We start from the raw sequence: 26502 nt of genomic DNA, 5'->3' as shown, positions 1-26502 counted from the left end.
CCAGATACAAAAATGTCAGTATCTCGGTCATTGGCATCAAGCGGAAAGCCAAGACTGTGCTTCCAGATTGTTTCTTAGCGCCATTTTCCAGGTGCTTTACCCAGCTCGTCCAGTGTCCCTGGTGGCGCTGGCACACAGGGTAATAAAGGGGTTAATACCAGATTTCTATTCTCAGATGATACCAAGCCCCAAATTCATGGTGTCATGCCAAATTAGACATGGCCACCATGAATTTCTAGTAAACAGTGAGGGGGGGGGGGAACAAAAAACACAGCATATATTTTTTTTATTAGAAATAAGACAAAAAAAAAACATTGAGAGACTCCATCTTTATTATAAAAAAAATCCTTAGTCCGACGTAATCCACAGGTACAGCAATGTCAACTCTGCTTCATCACTCTGTACAGTCACAGTCTATACACAGTGAGAAGCAGAGAGCATTGTCAGCTCTGCTACATCACTCTGTACATACAGTCTATACACAGTGAGAAGCAGAGAGCATTGTCAGCTCTGCTAGATCACTCTGTACAGAGGGTGTAGCAGTCTGACACTGAGGTATGACTTGTGCAGTCCCGCATTTGGATCACCCCGCACAGCCTGACAATCTCTGGACAGGAGATATATGCAGCCGACCCGCTCCTGTGGGGAGATTGTGCGCCATGATGCGACACTCGCACAGTGACCGTTCAAGTTCAGTTACCAGGACCTTCGATGACATCATAGTCATGGGACCAGTTTGTAAGCCAATTTCTGTACAACATTCACACCAGAATGGTCACATAGCTATGACATCGTTGAAGGTCCTATAATTCAGTGCTGGTTACCGGTGGCACAGCAATCAGCCGGGAGACAAAATCTGCAAGACGCGTCGCAGGACCTGCAAGTATGATCATAATGTTTTTTAATAATGGTTTTGGTGTTTTTTTACAGCCCCTGGACCCGATCTGTACCCGAACTGTAACACGAGTTTCCCAGGAAAGCTCGTGATCGGGATCGTGTACACAATCACTCAGTGATCAGTATGATCCCCGATCTTTCCAGATCGGGAACGCCCATCACTAGTTACAGAGGATTTAGTGACAAAATATATAACTGGTGGAAGAAGATAAAACTTGATAGACCGAGAGCTTTTTTCAACACACACGCTGTATAGATGCCAAAACACCTAAAAAATTCTTATTAGTCTTTTAGTCTTTATTAGTCTGCCATTATAGTGTGTGACTGTGCAGAGGGAAACCCCTTTACACCGTAAAGGCAATAATAATGATAATAGGGTCTTTGGCTGTCAGGCGAACAGGACAGATCAATATATTTAGCGCTGAACAACCTGTTTAAGGCTATGTGCGCACTAGAAAGTGCCTTTTTCTTAAGGAAAAAACTGAACCTCTGAAAGAATCCCGCACCCGCGGTAAAAAAAAAACGCACCAAAACCGCAACGAAATCCGCATGCGGTTTTACCACGGTTTGGTGTGGATTTGGTGCGGATTTGACGAGGATTTTCCGCAGGTTGGTCCCTGTGAATTTTTACCATTATCTAAGGCAAAAACGGGAAGTACCTGCGGAAAAGAAGTGACATGCTCATTAATTCCGCAGCGGAAAATCCGCGGGTATAAAAAAAACTCCGTGTGCGCACAGCATTTTTTACAACCCATAGGATTTGCTGAAGAATGACTGGAGCAATGTTAGACACATTTCTGCAGCAAATCCGCGGCAAAATCTGCAGCGTGCGCACAGGGCCTAAAACACATTTTATGCATATACTGTACATTATATGAAAAGAAAAGAGGATTATACATATAGGTAAACCGTGAACAGTATAAAGAAAATAGTTTAAAAAAAATACAAACTGCACAACAAACAAAACCTGAGAAAGTGCAGAAATAAAGCATGAGGCTTAAAAAAAGTCTAGTTTTTCCTTTATTACAACACAACACCAAAATGAAAAAAAAAATAATAATATTCATATTAATATTATTAATAATAGTATTACAATTATTATTAATAATAGTTATTAATAATAACATTATAATAACATTAATAATAATAATTGGCATAATAATTATTAATAATTACTATTTATAATAACATTAATAATAATAATTATTATGAATATTGTTAATAATTATGAATATTGTTAATAATAATAGTAATAATAATTATTAATATTGTTAATAGTAATAATTAATATTGTTAATAATAGTAATAATTATTAATATTGTTAAAAATAATAATAGTTATTAATATTGTTAATAATAATAATAATAATTATTAATAATATTGTTAATAATAATAAAAAATAATATTGTTAATAATACTAATAATTAATAATAATAATTATTATTATTATTATTATTATTATTATTATTAAGGGTCTGTGCACACGCTGCGTTTTTTGAGAAATCTGCACTTAAATCTGCATACCTCTCCTGAAGCCAGCAAAGTCTATGAGATTTCTGAAGTGCTGTGCGCATGTTTTCGTTTTTTTTTTCCATGTAGATTTGGTGCAAAAAAAAAAATCTGCAGCGTAATAATTGTTGGGGTGTTTTTTAGTGCATTTTTTTAGCTCTTCCAGCCATTTCATCGCACACAAAAAAACAAAACCACATGCATTTTTGGGGAGTTTTCCCGCCAGAAGGTGTAGATCTCATGCAGAATATTTCTGCACTAAATCTGCAGTGTGCACATGGCGTAACAAAGCAGCTTTTGAAGTTCTAAAAAAAAACAAAAAAAAAAAACAAAAAAACAAAAACCTACACAAACAATTTTGGGAGCCTAAAAAAATGCCCCAATAAAGAGAATTAGTTAGGGTTGTTGGACCACCAAGTGCACAACTTGCTATAAAGAATCTGGACATTTGGCAAAGGGTTAACCAATAAATTAGAAATCAAAAGGAAAACTAAATCAATCGGAATGGGGAATAGACTATATCATCCTGTAAATGTAGGGCTCATACATATGGAGAGGACATATCCCTTTAATGAGGACCCGTCTCGGCCACTACGGACCGTCACCCACGTACAGTATTGGGTATGAAAGTCTTAAAAAAGTAATGATGGGCGAGCGATGACATAAATGTGTAATCAGCGCGGAACTGATGTATTATTAATCTGCAGGAAGAAGCCCACTTTCATCTTTAATCGTCCCTTATCTTAAGCCTGGGGCCCGGAGATATAATCAGCCTCATAGTCACCGGCCTTGCACGTCCGCGGGGGTCGCTGAGCCGCATTATATGCCGCGCAATGGGGCAGCACACGATAATCTGACTTTACTTACCGTGCGCTATATTGTTTCACATCCTCAGTCGTTGAGCCGATGTAGACTGCACAAACCGCTGAGCTCAGTGATTGGCTGCAGCGGTGACGCTCGATGTTGACATGAGGTCACTGCTGCATCCAAAAAAGAAGACCGGAGGAGATACAGGAAAATGGAAGGTAGGTAGGTGCTGGAATACTATTTGTCAAAATGTGGAAAACCCCTTTAACCCTTCACTTCCCATTGGACGAGGCTGGAGGATCTCACCTTGGAGGACGAGGGCTTCGGAGGAGACTTCTCCGGCGCCGGAGTTCACACATTCTTCGTTAGGATGCTTTTTGTTGTAATGTCTTTTCAGCGAGCCGGGAATATTACATGAATAATGGCATAAGGCACAACCGAACGGCTGAAAGGAGAGGAAGACGCACAAATTAAGAAGACATTCAAAGAGGATCTGTCACTTTCCTCATTTATTTATTTTTTTAACCTGGTGTAAAAGCCGCTCTTCTCCTGAATCCGGCGCCGTCTTTCTTTTTCTCCTGCGCCTCTGCGTTCCCGAGATATGACGCCTTCTTCTCTGTATATAAATCTAGTCTTGTTAGCCAAAGGGGCATGGCCATCAAGAATATTACCATAAAGAATAGTCAGGGACCACCCACTTGGCTAAAAGACTAAGTTTAGAAGAGGGGGCCATATCTCAGGAACGGAGAGACGCAGGAAAAAAAGAAAAACAGTGCCGGATTCAGGAGAACAGCGGCGTTCACACCTGATAAATTACATATTTATGGCAGCTCAAGGGGCTTCTTTATAAAGGAATGTCCACATTTAAAAAAAAAAACATACAATTTGATAGAACACGGAAATGTTGGAAACACTATTCACATGCAGTTCAATTACACTAAAAGCAAACAACATTTATGGCACACTCGTAAACGTAATACGAGAGCAGCATGATGTAGGAGCAGAGACCCTGATTCCAGCAATGTTGCACTTACTTGGTTTCTTGCTGTCACTTTCATACAGTCCCTGTTTTCTCTACTGAAATGTGTATAACCCAACCAATACCTCTAATTAGCAGTTTTCTGTCATTGTACAGTGTACACAGAAAGCTGATAATCAGTGGTAGTGATGGGATTACACAGAGCAGTTGACTAGGTGGCACGAGACAACTAGTCCTGTAGTGATAATCTCCTGCTGATAAAACACTTTCCTGCAGCAGAGTGTCTGCAAGTCCTTTATATAGTTTGAGTGACCTGAAAAAACGTTGCAAAATCTGTCAGAGCTCCTGCCCAGTTTTGCCGACTCTACCTGCTACCCCTTCCGTTTTATCAGTATTAGACATTGCAGTGGAGATGGGGTTACACACAGATCTCCAGCATAGAGAGGAGCGAAAGAATAATGTAGTGTCATGCTAGGTGTGGGGAAATACCAGGCAAACAGGGAAAAGGAGGGAGGGAAGGGGGAGATGGTGACCTCTGAACCAACCTTCCACTGTCCCCCGGCTCCCCTGACCCCCCTAGATAGGTTCTGCACCTATGCTCCAAGCAGGATACCTGGCCCTGGCTGACCCTGAGCTTGGCCCTAGGTAGGGAATGGATGGGATAAGGATTTAGTCAACCCAACTAAGCTCTAAAAACACAGAGAACACAAACAGGGAAAGTGAATGAACAACTTCTCTCCAAGAAAACTCCGGGAGAGGAACAGCAACAAACAGCAAAGCTTCTTCAGATGATTACAAGCCGACTGCTTGCATCCAAGGCCTGTATAGGAATAGAACTATCACCAGCAAACACCAAGGGGAAATATGGCTATTTAAGAACACAAGGGGACGTGATGACGATTAACAGGTGAAAGCTGAGGATATCCGCAGGGTCTTAAAAGGAAAGGGATTAACCCCAAGCAGAGAAGATACGCAGGATTCCATTTACACCACAGTGGGAAGAATAGAAGGCCAAGGAGCAGTTTGTGTAGCCAAACACTGCGACCTTCTACAGCCGGACAACACGGGACTGTCTGTCAACGATGACACATCCGTGATAAATAGCCTCAATGGAGGAATGAGAACACAGTATATACAGTGCCTTGCAAAAGCCCCCTTGAATTTTTCAACTGATTATTGCAGCCGCTGTCCGGTCTCATATGATCATAGAGGTGAGGATTCTGGATGTGGAGGTCCGGGGCTGCTGTGGTTACACGTGGTCTGCGGCTGTGAGGCCGGTTGGATGTTCTGCCAAATTCTCTGAAACCCCTTTGGAGACTACTTATGGTAGAGAAATGAACCTTTAATTCATGGGAACAGCTCTGGTGACATTCCTGCAGTCAGCATGACAATTACACGCTCCCTCAAAACCTGTGACATTGTGCTGTGTGATAATACTGCAGATTATAGAGTGGCCTCTTATTATGTCCAGCCTAAGGCACACCTGTGTAATAATCATGTTGGCCAGCCTAAGGCACACATGTGCAATAATCATGTTGGCCAGCCTAAGGCACACCTGTGTAATAATCATGTTGGCCAGCCTAAGGCACACATGTGCAATAATCATGTTGGCCAGCCTAAGGCACACATGTGCAATAATCATGTTGGCCAGCCTAAGGCACACCTGTGTAATAATCATGTTGGCCAGCCTAAGGCACACATGTGCAATAATCATGTTGGCCAGCCTAAGGCACACATGTGCAATAATCATGTTGGCCAGCCTAAGGCACACCTGTGTAATAATCATGTTGGCCAGCCTAAGGCGCACCTGTGTAACAATCATGTTGGCCAGCCTAAGGCACACCTGTGTAATAATCATGTTGGCCAGCCTAAGGCACACCTGTGTAATAATCATGTTGGCCAGCCTAAGGCGTACCTGTGTAATAATCATGTTGGCCAGCCTAAGCACACCTGTGTAATAATCATGTTGGCCAGCCTAAGGCACACATGTGCAATAATCATGTTGGCCAGCCTAAGGCGCACCTGTGTAATAATCATGTTGGCCAGCCTAAGGCGCACCTATGCAATAGTCATGTTGGCCAGCCTAAGGCGCACCTGTGCAATAGTCATGTTGGCCAGCCTAAGGCGCACCTGTGCAATAATCATGTTGGCCAGCCTATGGCACACGTGCAATAATCATGCTGTCTCGTCAACATCTTGATATGCCGCACCTGTGAGGAGGATGGATTATCTCAGCAGAGGAGAAGTTCTCACTAACACGGATTCACACAAATTTATATATTTATATTTTGTTGAGTGTAACTTATACTAGGGACAGCTCAGGGGACAGGTTTTGAGGCGTGGTGGCACCATTTGGAAAACCATAGGGTGACTGCAGGTCCTGATTTCCCTAAAATGAACACAATGTGAAAGCAGCACTCCAGCGGGGTTTTTTATTGCACCGCTGGACTAATGGTTTAAATAGAAGTCCTCTGCCCCCTCTATTATACTCCTCATCCGGCGGCTTCATTGTCTATTGTTGATCAAAGTGCGCATGCGCAGAAGCGCTATGGAGGCCTCTGTGTGGATAACGTAGGATGCGTCATGCACATGGGGCTGGGAAGGAGGACGGCTATTGCCTAAGATGGAGGAGGTGCCGAACAGAGACCAGAGACACCCATTGGACCGGACCGCCCCCTAGGTGAGTATTATAAAAGTGGTTTTAACATTATACAGAGCAGCCTGGGCTCTTATATACAGTATTCTGGAATGCTGTATATAAGGGCTCATTGGTGGTGGCCGCAGGTTATAGGGGAAAAACCTGGTGACAGGTTCCCATTAACGGAAGGCACACCAGAGACGAAAAAACACAGGGTCAAAAACATGATAAAAATTCAGCGTAAAAAAAACAAACAAAAAACACGAAAAATACGCAGGATCAAAAAGTACAATTTAAAAGGAAAAAAAAAGTAAAATAAGGTGTAGAAATTCAGCAGCATCAAAAAGTCAACGGGATCTGATCGTGGGAACGCAGCCTTACTTTATTGTGGAGGGGGGATGGATACTTAAAAAACAAAAAACAATACAAACGAAAAATTCTTTGCGGTGCAAGTCAATAACAAGTGCAATAACAATTTAATTAAAAAAAAAAATAATATAAAAAAAGTCATAAGTGTATAAACGATATATTTACTTATTTTTATATAAATAAAAAATACAAAAAAAATGTGAATTATGGAATAATTATGGAATAATGGCCGAATTGTCTGCTAGGGATATAATAAGGAACATTCAGTCGTGATGAACGTAAATTGGAAGTTGACCTGTTTTGCAACAATGGCGACCCGACAATCTGCGAACCTGTGATAACATCCTGCAGACCTGCAACATGCGAGACCCCGGGGCCGGAGCAGCCCCCTCCGCACTGCAGGCGGGCCCTTGAGAGGTAACTCGTGCAGTGGCCGCTCTGATTTACGGATTATGTGAAGTGTCGCCATTAGTCGTCACTTCTTCTCAGATGTGAGGCGGGCAGGTATTCGGTTGGCAGGTGCGAGCTGAACGCTTCCGGGAAGCCAGTCAACAGCTTCTTGGCTCCACGCACTGATGTTTCTGTAGAGACTTGGTAAGCGTGACCATTTAGTATAATTATTTGGCATTTTTACTTCTTTAAGGGGATAATCAGGTAAAAAAAAATGTAAACATAAATGCCATTTTTCATTATTTTTTTTTTCTAAGTTTTCCTATTTTTTTTTTTTGTTAATGACACAGTAGTCAGGACACTATGAGAAAAAGTAAAGAGTGACTTGCCAGGGTGCGTAAGGAGACTTCTGGGCCAGGGTGCGTAAGGAGACTTCTGGGCCAGGGTGCGTAAGGAGACTTACGGGCCAGGGTGCGTAAGGAGACTTCTGGGCCAGGGTGCGTAAGGAGACTTCTGGGCCAGGGTGTGTAAGGAGACTTCTGGGCCAGGGTGCGTAAGGAGACTTCTGGGCCAGGGTGCGTAAGGAGACTTACGGGCCAGGGTGCGTAAGGAGACTTACGGGCCAGGGTGCGTAAGGAGACTTACGGGCCAGGGTGCGTAAGGAGACTTACGGGCCAGGGTGCGTAAGGAGACTTCTGGGCCAGGGTGCGTAAGGAGACTTACGGGCCAGGGTGCGTAAGGAGACTTCTGGGCCAGGGTGCGTAAGGAGACTTCTGGGCCAGGGTGCGTAAGGAGACTTCTGGGCTAGGGTGCGTAAGGAGACTTCTGGGCCAGGGTGCGTAAGGAGACTTCTGGGCCAGGGTGTGTAAGGAGACTTCTGGGCCAGGGTGCGTAAGGAGACTTACAGGCCAGTGTGCGTGAGGAGACTTATAGGCCAGTGTGCGTAAGGAGACTTATAGGCTAGTGTGTGTCAGGAGACTTCTAGGCCAGGGTGCGTAAGGAGACTTATGAGCCAGGGTGCGTAAGGAGACTTATGGGCCAGGGTGCGTAAGGAGACTTATAGGCCATGCAATGTGCTTCTGGGAAATTAAATATGAACATTGCCTCTTCAGAGAGAAAGAGAATGTTATGATCTCTTCCTTTGCACTGATGAGCGTTAACATCCTGAAACACGTCGGCAAAATTGAGATTCTGGTTTGGCTTTTATCCTAAGTCATGTGGCAAATCTCCTTAAGGGGCAGATAGTTAGGGTTAGTACTTCACGTAGTGCAAAGTGTAGAGCAACTGCTTGGTTAGAAAACTTTAGCCATGTCGCAGAGTAATGTGATAAGTTTTCAATGCTGGGGATCCAGTTGCGGAGACTACTATCGATTAATAAAATAAACGCAAGGCTCGGATCAACGCTTCGCTCCTCCGAGATTAAGAATGAAGATGTGATTAATACAGGGGTGGACTCACGGGCCACAACCGGCCCTCCGGCTGCTCCAATCCAGCCAAGGGGCTGAAACCAGGGGCCCTCGGTCCACACCCTGTCATCTGCCGTCCTTGTCACGATATTACCGCTATCTGCATCCATAGGATAGCAGTGAATACATTAATGGAGGATGGAGCCATTTTTTTTCTTACTAATGTGTGACAGACTGCAGATGTGATGGCGTCTTGTCATCGTGTCCGCTGTAGACAGGAGCAGGGCGTAGCGATGGGGAAACGGGAAGGAGGGGAGTATGGGGCGTTTTTTTTTTCCATATGAGAGATGTGTGGGGATCATACTATATAGGGGCTAATACTGCATATAAGAGGCTATGTGAGCGCTCATACTTTGTATAAGGAGATTATTTGGGGTCTCATAATATATAAAAGGCTATGTTGGGGCTCATACTGTATATAGGGGGCTATGTGGGGGCTCATACCATCTATAGAAGCTCATAATGTATATAGGGGCTTATACTATTTATAGAAGGCTATGTCAGCCCTCATACTGTGTATTAGATTAATTAGGGGTTCATACTGTATATGGGAAGCTATATGGGGGATCATACTGTATATACATTAGTGCATGCCCTCATCATCTCCCGCCTCGACTACTGCAACCTCCTGCTCTCTGGCCTCCCCTCCAACACTCTTTACCCCTCCAATCTATCCTAAACTCTGCGGCCCGCTTAATCCACCTCTCCCCTCGCTACTCCCCAGTCTCGCCACTCTGCCAATCCCTTCACTGGCTTCCCATCACCCAATGAATCCAGCTCAAAACACTAACCATCGCCTACAAAGCCATCCACAACCTGTCTCCTCCCTACATCTGTGACCTAGTCTAGTACCTACCTGCACGCATCCTCAGATCCTCACAAGATCTCCTTCTCTACTCCCCTCGCATCTCCTCCTCCCACCATAGCGTACAGGATTTCTCCCGTGCCTCCCCCATACTCTGCAACGCTCTACCTCAGCATATCAGACTTTCTACTACCGTGGAAAGCTTCAAGAGGAACCTCAAGACCCACCTCTTCCAACAAGCCTACAACCTACAATAGCCTCAGTCCAGTACACCACTGCGCAACCAGCTCTGTCCTCACCTATTGTACCCTCACCCATCCCCTGTAGACTGTGAGCCCTCGCGGGCAGGGTCCTCTCTCCTCCTCGAGGGCAGGGTCCTCTCTCCTCCTCGAGGGCAGGGTCCTCTCTCCTCCTCGAGGGCAGGGTCCTCTCTCCTCCTCGAGGGCAGGGTCCTCTCTCCTTCTCGAGGGCAGGGTCCTCTCTCCTCCTATACCAGTCTGTTTTGTACTGTTAATGATTAGTTGTACTAGTTTTTATGTATACCCTTTTCACTTGTAAAGCGCCATGGAATAAATGGCGCTATAATAATAAATAATAATATACAGTGGCTATGTGGGGGCTCATACTGTATATAGGGCTTTATGTGGGGGCTCGTACTGTGTATAAGGAGATTATTTGGGGGTTCTTAATATATAAGAGGCTATGTAGGGGGCTTTTACCATCTATAGGAGCTCATAATGTATATATGGGCTTATACTATTTATAAAAGGCTATGTCAGCCCTCATACTGTGACAATTTAGGGTTCATACTGCATATAGGAAGCTAAGTGGGGGCTCATACTGTATATACAGTGGCTATGTGGGGGCTCATACTGAATATACAGTGGCTACGTGGGGGCTCATACTGTATGTAGGGCTCTATGTGGGGGCTCATACTGTGTATAAGGAGATTATTTGGGGACTCATACACAGTATGAATCCCTATATACAGTATCAGTCCCCAAATAATCTCCTTATACACAGTATGAGTGCCCACATAACTTCCTTATACACAGTATGAGTTCCTATATACAGTATAAGGAAGCTATGTGGGGGCTCATACTGTATATAGGGCTCTATGTGGGGGGGCTCATACGGTGTATAAGGAGATTATTTAGGGACTCACTGTGTATAGGGACTCATACAGTGTATAAGGAAGCTATGTGGGGGCTCATACTGTATATACAGGGGCTATGTGGAGGTTCATACTGTGTATAAAGCAGCTACGTCAGGACTTACTGTATATTGGAGGTCTGCGTTGGGCTCATACTTTATATAGCGGGACTGAGTGGGGGCTCATTCTCTGTATAAGGAGACTATTTGGAGGCTCATACTGTATATAGAGGGACTGTGAGAGTTTATACTGTGTATAAGAAGGCTATGTACAGTAAGGGCTTATACTATAGGAAGGGCTGTATATAGGGGGACTGTGGGTTCTGATACTGTATATAGGGACTGTGTGGAGGCTCATACTATAGTTAGGGAGCTATATGAAGTCTCAGTATATAGGGGGATTGTGTGGGGGCTCATACTGTATATAGGGACTGTGTGGGGGCTTGTACTATATATAGGGGGACTGTATGGGGGGGCTCATTGTATACATAGGGATATTTGGGGCTCACACTGTATATAGGGGGACTGTGTGTGGGCTCATTCTCTGTATAAGGAGACTATTTGGGGGCTCATACTGTATATGGAGGGACTGCGTGAGGGTTCATACTGTGTATAAGGAGGCCATGTACAGTAAGGGCTTATACAATAGGAAGGGCTGTATATAGGGGGACTGTGGGGGCTGATACTGTATATAGGGACTGTGTGGAGGCTCATAGTATAGTTAGGGAGCTATATGGGGTCTCCTACAGTATATAGGGGGATTGCGTGGGGGCTCATACTGTATATAGGGACTGTGTGGGGGCTTGTACTGTATAGAGCAGGATTGTATGGTGGGGGCTCATTGCATACAGAGGACTATTTGGGGCTCAACTGTATACAGGAGGCTATATGAGGGCTCATACTGTATATAGGGACTGTGTGGGGGCTTGTACTGTATATAGGGGGACTGTATGGGGGGCTCACTGTATATAGAGGGATATTTGGGGCTCACACTGTATACAGGAGGCTATATGGGATCTCACACTGTATATAGGGACTGTGTGGGGGCTTGCACTGTATATAGGGGGACTGTATGGGGGGCTCACTGTATATAGAGGGATATTTGGGGCTCACACTGTATACAGGAGGCTATATGGGGTCTCACACTGTATATAGGGACTGTGTGGGGGCTTGTACTGTATATAGGGGGACTGTATGGGGGGCTCACTGTATATAGAGGGATATTTGGGGCTCATACTGTACACAGGAGACTATATGGGGGCTCACACTGTATATAGGGACTGTGTGGGGGCTTGTACTGTATATAGGGGGACTGTATACAGAGGGATATTTGGGGCTCATACTGTATACAGGAGGCTATATGGGGGCTCACACTGTATATAGGGACTGTGTGGGGGCTTGTACTGTATATAGGGGGACTGTATGGGGGGCTCATTGTATACAGAGGGATATTTGGGGCTCATACTGTATACAGGAGGCTATATGGGGGCTCACACTGTATATAGGGGGACTGTGTGTGGGCTCATACTATATATGAGGGGCTATGTGGGGGCTCATTGTATATAGGGGTCTGTGTTCTGATGCTGTATATAGCTTGGTAACAGCAGGATGTGACCCTGTATGTAATACATAAAATGAATTCACAGAATATTCCTAAACAGTTGGATGAAAGGAGCAGGGAGAACAGATTTTTAACAGCTCGGATCAATTCTGTGAAATGATGGACATGAAAAAGAAATAATGCTCCATTTATAAGGAGCGGGCGGCAGATCAGCGCGTGTCAGGATAAAGACGGAAGATTAGAAGATAAGGAAACGATCTCCAGACTCGAGGTCGGGGGGTCTCTCGGGACGTGTTCCTCATCTCACACAAGGTCTATATACATAATACTAGAATAAATAACACTTCATCAGAGGAGACGCTGGAGAGCAATAATCCTGAGCCCACCCCAGCGCCATCTCATTGTCACTGCGAGCCCCGAGGAAAAGCAAGAAAACAGCCCGCCGAGCGCGACATGTGAGACGCGGAGGATACAAGGACAGCGCCATCAGGATATAGCCGTCTGTGCCCTCAAGAGGCAAGATACAGCCAGAGAAAAGCCAAGAAAAGAAGGAAGAATAATGGAAAAAAACAGTGATAAAAGTACATAGCACAGGTTATGTTATATACCAGATATATTTTGTACATAGGGGCAGTATTATAGTAGTTATATTCTTGTACATAGAGGCAGTATTATAGTAGTTATATTCTTGTACATAGGGGCAATATTATAGTAGTTATATTCTTGTACATAGGGGCAGTATTATAGTAGTTATATTCTTGTACATAGGGGGCAGTATTATAGTAGTTATATTCTTGTACATAGGGGCAGTATTATAGTAGTTATATTCTTGTACATAGGAGCATTATTATAGTAGTTATATTCTTGTACATAGAGGCAGTATTATAGTAGTTATATTCTTGTACATAGGGGGCAGTATTATAGTAGTTATATTCTTGTACATAGGAGCAGTATTATAGTAGTTATATTCTTGTACATAGGGGGCAGTATTATAGTAGTTATATTCTTGTACATAGGAGCAGTATTATAGTAGTTATATTCCTGTACATAGGGGGCAGTATTATAGTAGTTATATTCTTGTACATAGGAGCAGTATTATAGTAGTTATATTCTTGTACATAGGAGCAGTATTATAGTAGTTATATTCTTGTACATAGGGGGCAGTATTATAGTAGTTATATTCTTGTACATAGGAGCAGTATTATAGTAGTTATATTCTTGTACATAGGAGCAGTATTATAGTAGTTATATTCTTGTATATAGGGGCAGTATTATAGTAGTTATATTCTTGTACATAGGAGCAGTATTATAGTAGTTATATTCTTGTACATAGGAGCAGTATTATAGTAATTATATTCTTGTACATAGGGGGCAGTATTATAGTAATTATATTCTTGTACATAGGGGGCAGTATTATAGTAGTTATATTCTTGTACATAGGGGGCAGTATTATAGTAGTTATATTCTTGTACATAGGAGCAGTATTATAGTAGTTATATTCTTGTACATAGGAGCAGTATTATAGTAATTATATTCTTGTACATAGGGGGCAGTATTATAGTAATTATATTCTTGTACATAGGGGGCAGTATTATAGTAGTTATATTCTTGTACATAGGGGCAGTATTATAGTAGTTATATTCTTGTACATAGGAGCAGTATTATAGTAGTTATATTCTTGTACATAGGGGGCAGTATTATAGTAGTTATATTCTTGTACATAGGAGCAGTATTATAGTAGTTATATTCTTGTACATAGGAGCAGTATTATAGTAGTTATATTCTTGTACATAGGGGGCAGTATTATAGTAATTATATTCTTGTACATAGGAGCAGTATTATAGTAGTTATATTCTTGTACATAGGAGCAGTATTATAGTAGTTATATTCTTGTACATAGGGGGCAGTATTATAGTAGTTATATTCTTGTACATAGGAGCAGTATTATAGTAGTTATATTCTTGTACATAGCGGCAGTATTATAGTAGTTATATTCTTGTACATAGGAGCAGTATTATAGTAGTTATATTCCTGTACATAGGGGCAGTATTATAGTAGTTATATTCTTGTATATAGGGGCAGTATTATAGTAGTTATATTCTTGTACATAGGGGACAGTATTATAGTAGTTATATTCTTGTACATAGGGGACAGTATTATAGTAGTTATATTCTTGTACATAGGAGCAGTATTATAGTAGTTATATTCTTGTACATAGGGAGCAGTATTATAGTAGTTATATTCTTGTACATAGGGGACAGTATTATAGTAGTTATATTCTTGTACATAGGAGCAGTATTATAGTAGTTATATTCTTGTATATAGGGGCAGTATTATAGTAGTTATATTCTTGTATATAGGGGACAGTATTATAGTAGTTATATTCTTGTACATAGGGGACAGTATTATAGTAGTTATATTCTTGTACATAGGAGCAGTATTATAGTAGTTATAATCTTGTACATAGGAGCAGTATTATAGTAGTTATATTCTTGTACATAGGGGCAGTATTATAGTAGTTATATTCTTGTACACAGGGGCAGTATTATAGTAGTTATAATCTTGTACATAGGAGCAGTATTATAGTAGTTATATTCTTGTACATAGGGGCAGTATTATAGTAGTTATATTCTTGTATATAGGGGCAGTATTATAGTAGTTATATTCTTGTACATAGAGGCAGCATTATAGTAGTTATATTCTTGTACATAGGGGCAGTATTATAGTAGTTATAATCTTGTACATAGGAGCAGTATTATAGTAGTTATATTCTTGTACACAGGGGCAGTATTATAGTAGTTATATTCTTGTACATAGGGGCAGTATTATAGTACTTATAGTCTTTCACATAGCATGGAGTATTATAGTTTATTACATAGGGGAGTGTACTGTACTGAAGTGTATATTGTGCAGTAATACATTATATATTAGACAGTGTTATATTTCTCTTTAGGAGTACATTTTAGCTGCCAGTGTTATGTGCCGGTCTCGGGGAGTATCTGGCTTCCCCCTTTCATCTGACCTCCTCTACATTTCACAGGTAAACACTGCAAATCCAATGAGGAAGATATTTCCGTTAATTTGAAGTATTTCTCCTTTACATTGGGCAGGAGCCACATTAGGCATTTCTCGGACACGCAGGCCTGAAGCTGGAAATCCCGGGGCTGGTAACTGGGATCTGCAGGATAAGTCTTCCCCGGTTGTTTGGGCTCCGGCGTCTTCCGCGCGGTCTACAATGAGGGAGTCTGGAATTGGCAGCTGAAGCTTAAGGAGATCTCTATAAAGCTCCTCCGAATCTTCGCCTAAACCCCAAATCCTTTGTGTGCCTTACATTAATAATATAAAGCGTGTAAGCTTCCTCGTGTTGCAGTGAATCATATCAACGGTTGTAAGAAATTAGTGACGAAACTACACATTGCGGCAGCTCAATGACAATAAGCTGCCATAAAGGACAATTTTCTTATACTGGGAATGACCCCATTTAGTCTCAAAGGTAATCTGGGCTCCTCCAGGAACCAGGGAACTTGTGCGGTGTCAACTTGACACCCCTTCTTTATAAGCAATGGATTCTGGTCATTCATATAAGCTGCAGCTGCATCCCCCTCCTCCCCCTTCTGCCTTATTTATTACTTTAGATGGACTTTTTGGGGGGAAACTGAGGAAGTTTCTTTAAGGGATTGTCCAGGACATACCAAGTGATAAACAATCTGTAGAACAGGTCATGTATTTGAGAATGGTGTAAGTCCATCACTCGACTCCTCTATTGGTCAGCTGGATTCTGCTGCAGCAATGGCTGAATATCTGTGCTTTCGTATGGAAGGAACAAGGTAACCCCGGACACAGTAACGCTGTTTACTTCACATTCAAGTGACGTTAGGTAGTTGGAGTCAATGCCACTTCTGCTACATTTACTAAGCGATTCTCCAAACCAAGCTCTGCTACGCCGCTGGGTTCTGCTACATTTGCAAAAGTGTGCCTCCTTACAAACCCAGCTGTGCAAAGTCACTGGGCTCTGCTACATCAACACAAAAGTGTGCCTCCTGATATACTCAGCTTTGCCCCACTGCTGGACTCTACTATCTCACCACAAGAGAGTCTTCTGACATACTAGCTCTGCAGGGCTCTGCTACAGCATTCATACCTGCTGAAATCTCTGCCATGTGTTGTAACGGGATAACAGGGACTACTAAACTGGCCGTAAGGCTAAAGGCTGTCCCTGATCCCAGAGATACGTCTGATGGTGTCGGTGTCTGGGCCGCCTTCCTACCCCTGCCCCTGAGCAGCTCTAATCTAATAACTCCTCCCTCCCTACACCAGGGGGGTGGCTGGGACAGGAGCATGTAAATACCAACAGTGATAGCGTTTTGGTTTCCCCTATTTGTCAATCACACAGCGTAATTAGACAACAAGTTATAAGGAGGAAAACTAAAGAAAGGAGGAAATAACCAGAGGACAGGAGGGATTGCACAGCACACCAAGCGACACGCAGTAAATCACCAGACTGAAAAAAAAAATAACACACAGATTAGTTTAGCAGAAAGCTATAGTCAACATAGGAAGACAAATTCCACCATCTTAAAAGACAGGGAATACCTCTGATAGGTTTCCCACGACATGGGATCAAAAAGTGAGCCAGCAGGTTAGAAGAAATCAACTTCTGCTAGTCCAATCACTAATGAGCTCACAGCTGGTTAACGCCCGAGCCTGGCTGTGCAACTCAGAAGCAGCAGAGAAAGTATAGTGCGGAGTGTCAGAGTCTGTGGTCTGAACAGTGTCTGATGCTGCCATGACACTCGGCGACTTTAGAGCAAAACACCGTGTGACGTGTCCCCCGACAATGTCAGCTCTACAACTTTTACTAGACTCTACTGTGTAGTTATCCCATCTCTGCCTCATTGCCTCACTTCTTAAAGCCGCTTTCACACTGTGTTCCTATCCCAGGTCAGTCGGGGTTTCCATCTGAATCCCCCACAAAACAGGTTTCGGATGTATGTGCCGATGGGGCCATTGACTAATGGTGCAGACGGAGTCACCGTGTGCTCTGTCATGCACAATTTTCGGGAGGCAGACACCCAGATGTAGTAGGCTACTTTTGGATGTCCGCCTACAGTAAGAGGTTCCGTCGGGGTTTCTGTCTGAAACCCCCGTAAAACAGTTTACGGACGTATGTGTAGATAGGGCAATTGACTCTCAGGCTATGTGCCCACGGAAGAAAACACCTGTGGACTTTTCCGCAGGTTCACTCAGCAACTCCCCGGAATCCGCAGCTCGCCATTGATGCGGGATTTCTCTGGAATTGTTGTGGTAAACCTGCGGAAACCGTGCGGAATTCCTGCGGATTTCATGTGGAATTCCTGCGGATTTCCCGCCCTGTATCTCCATAGTGGAAAAGCAGGAATTCCGCAGATAATTCCGCATGAATAATTGACATGCAGTTACGTGCGGCTGTGGGACATCCGCAGCAATTTCCGCAGCCGCAAAAAACGCAGCATTGATACAGCACTCCCCAAATCCCACAGGATAACATGGGGAGTGTCTGTACATGCGTAAACCTGCGGATTTATCTGGAAAATCTAGAAAATCCGCGGCTTTTCAGCAGCAAAATCCGCAGGTATTTTCTCCCGTGGGCTCATAGCCTAATGGAGCAGACGGAATCACCGTGTGCTCTGTCGTGCACCATTTTCGGTATTACGATATTGGAGGCGGACATCCAGATATAGACTGTGTCTGAGTGTCCGTTTCTAAGTGTACACTCCTGAAAATGGTGCACGACTGTGATACAAATGGGACTAGTATGAGTGAGTGACTGGGCTAAGATAGGTATCCAGTCTTCAGAATAGGTGATTATGGAAGTCATGCTGTCCATGTGCTACAATCTTAAGCTGGGGTCACTCTAAACGACAGCGACGTCGCTGTTACGTCACCATTTTCTGTGACGTAGCAGCGACCTTGTAAGTCGCTGTTATGATCGCTGCTTAGCTGTCAAACAGCAGCCGAAGCAGCGATCATAACGACAGTGCTGCAACATGTGCAGAGAGCAGGGAGCCGCGCACACTGAGCGCTGGCTCCCTGCTCTCCTAGCTACAGTACACATCGGGTTAATTACACGATGTGTCCTGCAGCTACATGTGCAGAGAGCAGGGAGCCGCGCACACTGCTTAGCGCTGGCTCCCTACTCTCCTAGCTACAGTACACATCGGGTTAATTTCACGATGTGTACTGCAGCTACATGTGCAGAGAGCAGGAGCCGGCACTGGCACCGTGAGAGCGGCGGAGGCTGGTAACGAAGGTAAATATCGGGTAACCACCTTGGTTACCCGATGTTTACCTTGGTTACAGCTTACCGCAGCTGCCAGATGCCGGCTCCTGCTCCCTGCTCGCTTCATTTCGTCGCTCTCTCGCTGTCACACACAGCGATCTGTGCGTCACAGCGGGAGAGCGACGACCAAAAAATGAAGCTGGACATTCAGCAACGAGCGGCGACCTCACAGCAGGGGCCAGCTCGTTGCTGGATGTCACACACAGCGACAGCGACGGGACGTCGCTGCAACGTCACAGAAAATGGTGACGTAGCAGCGACGTCGCTGTGTGTGACACCACCTTTAGAGTGTTATGCCTGAACATGAGTAGTTAACTTGGTGAAAACAACCTACCAGTGAACTTTTGAGATGTTAGACAATAGCAAACAAACCTTACTAACATAACAACCCAAAGTTTGTTTGTAAGAGACAACCTTGAAGCACTGTGTAGTGGGTGATCATAAAACTTAAGTAAAGCTTTAACTTTATTAAAAGCAACATACTGCGCAGTTGCAAGAAACTAATGAGCTAGCTAAAATATACTGCGCAGCCGTGATGGAGGAGGACGTAAAAGTTGTGTATAAAAGAAAAAAAAAGGGGACCCTGTTCAGCGAGTTAGGGACGTTCCAGAATTAGTGGACACACTTCTTCTGTGATGGCGATACCAGAGTATTTCCTTCTCGCTGACCGAGATCCCTCCGGTGGGGAAGGGATACTACAATACTTAGGTAATGTATTGATGCTTATTTCTCTATAAACTATGATTTACCTTAATTGAATCAATAGAACAGGGTAATATTGTATCTGCCATTCCATAATTGATTATCCTGATGCAATCTTAATAAATTGTTACATTATTGTTTTACCATAAAACTGTATTTAGTGTGCCTCATTTGTATATTAGTGAGCGCTACATAAGTAAGGGCGTGTCCGCCCTGTCACTTTGACATGGTAAGACAACGACAGAGACCACACCCTAACTCAGTCAGCATCATTATAGTCAATGGCCCTGTTGTCGCATACATCCGAAACCTATTTTGCAAGGGGTTTGGACGGAAGCCACGACGGGATCACTAAACGGGGGATAGGAACGCAGTGTGAAAGCGGCCTAAGCCAAGTCTCCAGCCTCCACAACCTCCATTCTTTCCGCTGCTCTCCTGCCTGCATAGCATTCATTGACCCGAATTTATCTCCTCGGCGCCTCAACGTCCTCTGTCCATCTGCTCACCTAACACAAAGGCTTAAAAGGATTCACCGGCCAAGACAATTCAAAGAATGGAATCAGCAAAAGGGGTGAGGCTTTTGCTAATCTCAAAAGGTGAGAGAGATTTGGGGGGGGTTTCTGGGCAACTTCCATTTCCTGATTTGGGTAAATAATACCTGTGACCATCTTGTCCAATTTGATCTATAAAAATAAGTCTGCACGCGATTTCGTTAGTCCAGAAACGTTCTGACCTTATTAAAGTCTGGTCCAATATTACCGATTAAAGAGTTACGATTTCAGGCTTACATTTCTTATGTTTTGAAGACCAGGAGTCATTTTGATATTAATCACAGCGGTGTGCATAACTAATCCCGTCTGTGTAAAATATGTTTTAGGCAGATTTCCAGCCATCATTCAAAGCCTGGCACTAAAACACGGGTTGACGCTTCGTGCCAGCTTGGCAAAGGAAAGTGAACTGGGTAACTTTAATTTTAGAAAGCTTTTTCTTGTGAAATTTTTTAAATAGAAAAACAAAGTTGATTTATTACTGCTTGGCTAAAAACAATAAGGTAACCCCCCCAAGAAATACGAGTGCCAATTCGGAAACTTTACGTCCTGTAAAAACATAGGGATCATAGAAACCAAGGCCAGGTTTTGCGGGGTATGTAATGACAGAACAGTGACTCTTAGACTGGCCCTAAGACTTGAGACTCTGCGCTGTCCCTCATCTCAGAGGTAGGATCGATGGTAGCCAGGTCCGAGCCCCCAGCATGACCCTAAGAGTGCGTGCCTATGATCAGTGTTTGCAGCGTTTTGGACCTAGCATGCTTCAGCTGCGTCCAAAATGCAGCATTGTACAGTACAAATATCGTGGACCGGAGCATGTTAATTGTTTGCTGCGGATTCTCATGAGTCTTCCGTAGGCAGAACACATGCAAGATCATGGGTATAAGCAGCTGCGGTCTTCTGTGTTCTCCTGCGGAGGAGACTCGCGAACCCACAGGTCAGGACCCACTGCGTCGAGAACGCAGAGAGTCCTGATCGTGGGCACATACCCTAACTCCTGTCTGAGCCCTGATCCTACTCCCCTCACCCCGAGACTGGGCTGGAGACCCAGAAACAATACCCCACAGAAAAGACACAGACAAGGGAGAACAAAAACTCATACACACTGCACTCAACACATAAAGGAGACACAATGTGTGTACTGGGGAATAAAGAAAAAGGGAAGGAAATAAACACACGACAGGGGAACAACCACAGCACGCAAATATCATGCTGCTGGATAGCCACAAAGACCGGGATCGCTGAAGCCATCTTCGGCGATCTCCTTACACACTCTTCAGCCTTAAATAGGAAGAGACCAGCTGGGGATGGTAATCAGCAATCTGACTGTTACGACTGTGTCCCGGAGGTGTCCCCCCTCTTGGGTCAGAGTGCCTCCTATCTCGCCGCTGCCCAAGACTCATTCTGCGGGTGCTGCTCCGCCTCTGTGCCATTCGCAGCGGCTGGTCAAATCCTCTGCTGTGTTACTGGTGGCTGTTAAGTGTGGAAAATGGGCAAGTGCGCATGCGCGGACCAAGTCTTTTTCTAAGTCAGACTCTTTGGCCAATGCGCATGTGCGTGACGTGGCATCCTCGTGGACTCTCTAGATTGGCCATTGGACGTCAGCTATGCTGATTGGGCATGAGCTGACTGGGCGGTGCTCAGGCTATATAGGGATGCCACCGACGCCCAGTCTTTGTTTGCCTTGCGGCGGTAGAATCTGTTAGGCAGGTATCGCCACCTAATAATTATAGCGGTCTTTCTCGGCTTACCCGTAATATTAGCAGGTAACTGGGCTGGTTAAGCATGTTGGTTACCATCGTACACCACATATATACTGGCAGTGATAGTATTGGGTAACAGTACTCAGGAGAGGCAGACTTTAAGATAGCAGCGGTAACCCCAAGTGGCTTCACCCTTACAGGCAGCAGTGCTGGTTAAGCGCACTGCTGCCCTCAACTTTATTATTTGTGGTAGGTGCTACTATACAGGTTCGCATATAGTGGCTCCACTGCATCTGTATTTCTGTTCACCAGTGTTAGTGTGTAAATAACACTGACCGTTTGCGCCTTATTAATTTGAACCTAATTATACTGAAGCCTGCCGCTGTCCGTCCAGCTCTCTCTCTTAGCAGCTATATTCCATCCTTAACACAGTGGATCTCGGGTTGCGCTTAGGATTGTATGTACAATCCTCCTGGTAAGCCGCCGACCTCATAACACTGACTCACAGAAGATTAGCACAGTGCTCCAAAAAGGATTAACTCCTGCACAGCTGGGAGCGGTGAAAACAACTCAGCCGACGCCCGGCAGAGCTGAACATTTAAGGCTGCTTTCACACCTCCGGTTTTTGCTATGCGGCACAATCCGGCACTTTGCAGGAAAAATGCAACAGTTTTTTTTTTCTGCCGGTTGCGTTTTTCCTGCATAGACTTTAATTAGTGCCGCTTTGTGCTGCTTGGTCTTGCGTTCTGTCCGTTTTTTTCCGCATGTGGCAGATTTAGCTGATGCGGCGGCCGGATGGAATGTTGCCTGGCACGTTTTTTTGTGCGGCAAAAAAAAAAAACGCATCGCGCCGCATCCTGCCGATGCGGCGCTTTTCCCAATGCATCCCTATGGATGCCGGATGCGGCAAAAACCGCATCCGGCCGCCGCATGCGGTTTTTGCCACTGCGCATGCTCAGTAGCATGCCGCAAGCGTCAAAAACCGGACGGGCCGCATGTAAAAAACTTATGCAAAGGATGTGGTGTTTTCACCGCATCCGTTGCATAGGTTTCACAGCCGGATTGAGCCGCACGGCTCAAACCGGATGTGTGAAAGCAGCCTAAGAGACACAAGGTTGCCTGTCTGCAATGTGAACAGGGTGCGATGTCGTCGTAGTAATCCGCGAGTGCGGATCCAGACAGCATCCGATATCAGGTAATCGCTGCAGAATAGAAAAAAAGTCTAAAAGAAGACAACCAGAGCAAATAGATGCAGATTCACCAAAAAGTATACGTTTATAAAATATCTATACTAATAGTAAACACATAACCACATGTGATTATTTGCATATCGCTGCTGTTCCAATTGGGACCCCTACTGATCCCGAGAACGGGGGTGGTGTAATACCTGGTTAGAACGGAACGGTGGTAGCACATGTCCTATTTGTTTTGTACGCGGGGTAATAAAGTTTACGGGACAATTCTTCCTCATATATTGACAATAGTACACCCCTTTAAATTCTAAATTCCCATTCCCCCCCCCCCCATCTAAATATTTTCCCCAGCACTACCTTACCTACCTTACACCCACTTGCAATAATCAAAGTCATTAGCGTAATCTCAGCGCCGGCTATTACGTACGAATATGTTTTACTGTGAATATTCCGCATACAGCGGGAAGTGAGCACGTAGCGCAGATTAAATACCTTATAATGTGGAGGATTGAAATGAGCGCCGCATGGGGGTTTTTAATTATTCATCATCTGTAATTACTGGCTGCATTCCCGCTCCTTGGTGTTTAGTTTTCTGTTTACTGAACTAAGATAAGATGGAAGTGTAAAAGGGAGCTTGACATTTTCTATTAAACTGGTTGTAAAAAAAAAACAAAAAAAACCCTTTAACCCCCTCCGGGAGTCAGACATCCACCATTTCAGTGTTTTTCTTGTCTTCTTTATGCTCGGACGAAGGAGGAATGTCCGATAATTCCAACTTATATTCCATCTTGTAAAAGGAAGCATTTTTCCGATTTACTTATACTTAAAATGTACCATTGTTGGCGGCTCACGGTCACTTGAAGTCCACACGTTCATGAAACGCTCTTGGTTATTTGACAATCGACTGTAGAGCCCTCGTGGTCACTTGATGTCACACTTCTGCAGGACACTTCTGGTTGCTTGATGTCCCACCAGTACAGAACACTCCTAGTCACCTGAAGTTCCCACCATTATTGAGCACTCTTTGTCATCCCACCTTTGTACAGTGCTACTGGTTACAAGATGTCCCACGATTGTAGAGAAGCGACTCAACATCCCAACGTTGTAGAGCACGCCTGGTCACTCAATGTTCCACTGCTATAAAGCACTCCTGGTCACCTGATGTCCCACAATTGTAGAGTGGTCCTGGAATTTGACAGCCCACCATTGTAGAGCGCTCCTAGTCTCTAAATGTCCCATTATTATAGAGAGCGCCTAGTCACCTGATAGCCCATAATTGTAGAGAGCTTCTGACCACTTCACAGTACTCTATTGTAGAACATTGCTTATCTCCTGAGCTCATAATCATTTGATATCCCATCATTGTAGAGTGCTCCTGGTCACTTGATGGCCCACTGCTGTAGAGTGCTCCTGGTCACTGGTGACTTGACAGCCCACTATTGTAGAGCACTCCTAGTCACTTGGCGGCCCCCTATTGTACAGCATTCCTGGTCACTTGATGGCCCACAATTGTAAAGCGCTCCTGGTCACTTGACATCCCACTATTGTAGAGTGTTCCAGGTCACTTGATATCCCATCATTGTAGGGCATTCCGTGTCACATAACACCCCAATATTGTAGAGTGACCTTGGTCACTTGACGGCTCACCACTGTAGAGCAATCCTGATCACTACGACATAGGAAGTTTGCTTTCGTGTTCTCCTTCCCCTTTGATTGAAATGCCGGTAATGATGACAGGTGACTTTCTGCCTATCCAGAAATTTTCTCCACTGCTGCCATCAGAGTCCTTGATCTTGGTCCCCCCTGATGGTTGATATAATCAATTATTGTCTTGTCTGACAGGACATGGACATGCTGGTTCTGGAGAATTGAAAGGAAATACTTCACTTCATATTTTACTGCCAAAAGGTCTTTTACATGCGAGGAAATCCTTCTCTTTTGTCCCGACTGTCATGGGGTTCTTCTCAGATATCAAACAATCAACAGAGCAAGAGATGATTGAACAATCCAAAGAATATTTATTCCATGCAATCAAGAATAATAATATAATAATAATAATCTTTATTTCTATAGCGCCAACATATTCCGTACCGCTTTACAATTCAGGAGGATCATATACAAACAAGTAACAGTTATAGAAATACAATATTTAGAGGGAAAAAAATACAACCCTGCTCGTGAGAGCTTACAATCTACAATGAGATGGGGGGAGAGGCAAGGTTCAAGTGCTTATTTACAATGACAATCCAACCATCTCACGGAAATGGGGCTGGATAATGGTTTCCTGGACCAGTGGGCCCGAGCCTTGAGATGCCTTTGGGTGCCATGGAGTTTGATGTGGAGTTATGTTGTGAGAGGTTGTAGAGGGACTATGTGAATCGAATCCGATTAGGGAGTGTGATAGGCCGCCCTAAAAAGATGCGTCTTTAGGGTGCGTCTGAAGCCGAGTAAGTTGTGATTTGTCCTAACTTCTTGGGGTAGAGCATTCCAGAGGGTTGGTGCAGCTCGGAAGAAGTCTTGGATCCGGGAGTGGGAGGTTCGAATTAGTGTGGATGTTAGTCGAAAGTCGCTTGCAGAGCGTAGAGAACGGGTGAGATGATAGACAGAGAGGAGGGTGGAGATGTAGGGGGGTGCTGCACTGTGGAGAGCTTTGTGGGTGAGAACAAGCAGTTTGAATTGGATCCTGTGATATATGGGCAGCCAGTGCAATGACTGGCACAGAGCAGAGGCATCCGAGTAGCGGTTAGCCAGATAGGTGACCCTGGCTGCTGCATTAAGGATTGACTGTAGAGGGGAGAGTCTAGTTAGGGGGAGACCAATTAATAGAGAGTTACAGTAGTCCAAGCGAGAGTGGATCAGGGCCACAGTGAGGGTTTTGTCGTTTCCATTGTGAGAAAGGGGTGGATTCTAGAGATGTTCTTGAGGTGCAAGGGGCAGGAGCGGGCAAGAGATTGTATGTGGGAGGTGAAGGAGAGATCAGTGTCAAGTATAACCCCCAGGCAGCGGGCTTGCGGCCTAGGACTTATCGTTGTGCCACACACAGAGAGGGAGATGTCAGGTTGAGGAAAGTTGGAAGATGGAGGGAAAAGAAGAAGTTCAGTTTTGGAAAGGTTAAGTTTCAGATAGAGAGCAGACATGATGTTACACACTGCAGTCAGGCAGTCACTTGTGTTCTGTAGTACAGCGGGGGTGAGCTCAGGGGAGGAGGTGTATAGCTGTGTGTCATCAGCATAAAGATGGTACTGAAAGCCAAATCTGCTGATGGTCTGACCAATTGGGGCAGTGTAAAGGGAGAACAGAAGAGGGCCAAGGACTGAACCTTGAGGGACCCCAACAGTGAGAGGAAGAGGAGAAGATGTGGAGCCAGCAAATGATACACTGAATGAGCGGCCAGAAAGATAGGATGAGAACCAGGAGAGCACAGTGTCCTTTAGGCCGATAGAATGGAGCAAAGAGAGAAGGAG

General features: G+C 44.3%; 1 protein-coding gene across 3 annotated transcripts in view; it reads right to left on the bottom strand.

Annotated features, from left to right (window-relative positions):
* ZFAT (zinc finger and AT-hook domain containing) overlaps nt 1-26502 on the bottom strand; it is a 259690-nt gene that overhangs the window by 56905 nt on the left and 176283 nt on the right. For all 3 annotated transcript variants that reach the window (XM_075352843.1, XM_075352844.1, XM_075352845.1), the window contains one exon: nt 3520-3658. In XM_075352843.1, the coding sequence (XP_075208958.1) occupies nt 3520-3658 (139 nt within the window). The remainder of the gene's footprint in view (nt 1-3519; nt 3659-26502) is intronic.

Source organism: Anomaloglossus baeobatrachus, chromosome 6 (assembly GCF_048569485.1).
Source record: "Anomaloglossus baeobatrachus isolate aAnoBae1 chromosome 6, aAnoBae1.hap1, whole genome shotgun sequence".
NCBI lineage: Eukaryota > Metazoa > Chordata > Amphibia > Anura > Aromobatidae > Anomaloglossus > Anomaloglossus baeobatrachus.
This window is presented reverse-complemented; position numbering and strand designations above follow the sequence as displayed.